Here is a 2,107-nt window from a genome sequence, read left to right as displayed (position 1 = left end):
AAGACCGAAGTGGAAGGCTACGACGTTCTTTCCGAACGCATACGCCGAATGGTGCGGCTCAGCAGGCGCTGGAAGAAGCCCTTTTCCCTACCTCCGCTCCCACCTCATCGATGCGGCGCTTGCGGCGTATCCTCCGTGGATGGCATCGAAGCTGCGAGCCGAACGGATAACCTCCTTGGCCGTCCTGAGAATCAAGGCCGAACGGCTTGAGAGGAACGAGACTGGTTCTCCCGGCTGCCGGCGCTACAGCAGCTGCGTCTGGAACTCACCCGTCCCGCAGCTAGTATAGCGGAACCGTCACTACCACCGCTGAATGATATTGACTTGGACAAAACACCCAAGTCGTTCCCTCGGATGTGGATGAAGACCTGTCTTCACGTCTTTGACCCGAAACCCTTGTCCGACTACTGGTCTCTCAACCCTCAACAGCAAGCCGCCAAACCCTACGCCCCTGGCTGCGACTGGCTCTGGTCCTCCGCCGTGGTCAATAGCACACAAGCGCCAGACGATTATGAACCATTCACCATCTTCCCTCAAATGCCGATTTTGCCGCCGTTGGCACGATAGCCCGCAACTGGGACTCGTGCCCACGACTCCGACCCGTACGCTCGCTCTTAACGTCTTCTTACTCAGACCTCTAGTTCCACTTCTATACAAAGTAGACTGTGCTCAGAAGAAGAAGCAAACAAGGGTAGCTCCCGGTCCCGAATAACCATACCCCGCAAACAGTTTTTTCATATTCCGTGCGTGTATTTGTAACACAGCACACCGCACACATTAATCAATCTATTAATCGAGCAGACTGACCAAACTGATCTTCTTTTTCTTGTCGGCGGGTGGCAGCACGATGATGGCCAGATTTCGCTCACGGGTTTTTATTTATTAGCCGGCGATATTGTCTGATGGAAGGCTCCACTGACGCCTTACACCGGTGGGTATATCCGAGTTCTAAGCCTCGTCATCCCAAAGCTCCGGCGAATGTTATTCCCGTCTCCAAGTACGGAGAGGAGCATTATCCAGAGGAGTCAGTGCCGGCGGATTACACGATGGTGGACGACCTGGGTCGTAAGTGTCGGTATATCTTGGTCTTCCTCGTATATAACCATAAGGGAGAGCGTCTACAGCGGATTTCGCATATAAATCAGAGTGCTGCTAAATCTCAGCCGTTGACGCTCTTCGGGCACTTGATCCCGGTGGACGCTCTGACTGACCGGGGAGCACAGCAGGTGAAGAGCATTTTAAAGAGTAAACGGCGGCGCGACTACACGGCCATGGGGGCCTTGGCGCCTTACCCGGTTGTTGCGTATTTGGAAGAACTGGTGTTGGAATATGGTCAACGCCCCTTCGACTGTCCTGCCATGTGGCTCCGTTCTCGCGGTGGTGTGTACTACAGGCTTGAGGAGCCTGCTGGCCGTTATAAGAAATTGTTCGGTGAGGAAAAGCGGCGTTTCGATGTGTGCACTCGCTTGCTCAAAACACTTCAAATACAACCCACACTGCATCTCGAGGAGTTAATCAACTTGATTCAATTCGGACACAGAGAGCCTTCGCTCGTCCCCGAGATCATCGCTGCCCATGCCATCGTGTCTAGCGAGAGTAATGGTTCGGGACGCGAAAGCACTAACGCTTCTACCGGTTACGGCAACATCCCTTCTGAGGAATCCGAAGACGGCAGCACTGATCGTGTCAACCGCCAGGCCATAACCAGCGTAACGCTTGCAGCAGACCAACATGTGCACGGTCAACACGCAGATAGTGGCTCTCGCTCGCAGTACTCCAAAGCATGCGAGTTGTTGCGGTCTCGAAGGGGCTGCGTCAGGGAAGAAATCACGCCATGGGGCGAGCGGTATCGGCTATACCCACCAGTTTCACGCCGCGAAATCATCCTCAAGTACGGCCAGTTCGTCATCACGCAAGCACGCATCTTCGGTGGAGACGCCGGGGACTGGTTCTCCCGACTGCCGGCGCTACAGCAGCTGCGTCTGGAACTCACCCGTCCCGCAGCTAGTATAGCGGAACCGTCACTACCACCGCTGAATGAAATTGACTTGGACAAAATACCCAAGTCGTTCCCTCGGATGTGGATGAAGACCTGTCTTCACGTCTT

At 54.5% G+C, this 2,107-nt stretch overlaps 1 protein-coding gene across 1 annotated transcript; it reads left to right on the top strand.

Annotated features, from left to right (window-relative positions):
- Positions 1-902: 902 nt before the first annotated feature.
- GNI_050740 (cytosine specific DNA methyltransferase replication foci domain protein) lies at positions 903-2,041 on the top strand (the record flags this gene model as incomplete). Its single annotated transcript, XM_011131454.1, has 2 exons — positions 903-1,948; positions 2,014-2,041. 2 exons carry the CDS (start codon positions 903-905, stop codon positions 2,039-2,041), a joined length of 1,074 nt encoding a protein of 357 aa, XP_011129756.1.
- Between the last annotated feature and the right edge of the window lie 66 nt (positions 2,042-2,107).

This window comes from Gregarina niphandrodes (genome assembly GCF_000223845.1).
Source record: "Gregarina niphandrodes unplaced genomic scaffold scaffold00007, whole genome shotgun sequence".
Classification (NCBI taxonomy): domain Eukaryota; phylum Apicomplexa; class Conoidasida; order Eugregarinorida; family Gregarinidae; genus Gregarina; species Gregarina niphandrodes.
This window is presented reverse-complemented; position numbering and strand designations above follow the sequence as displayed.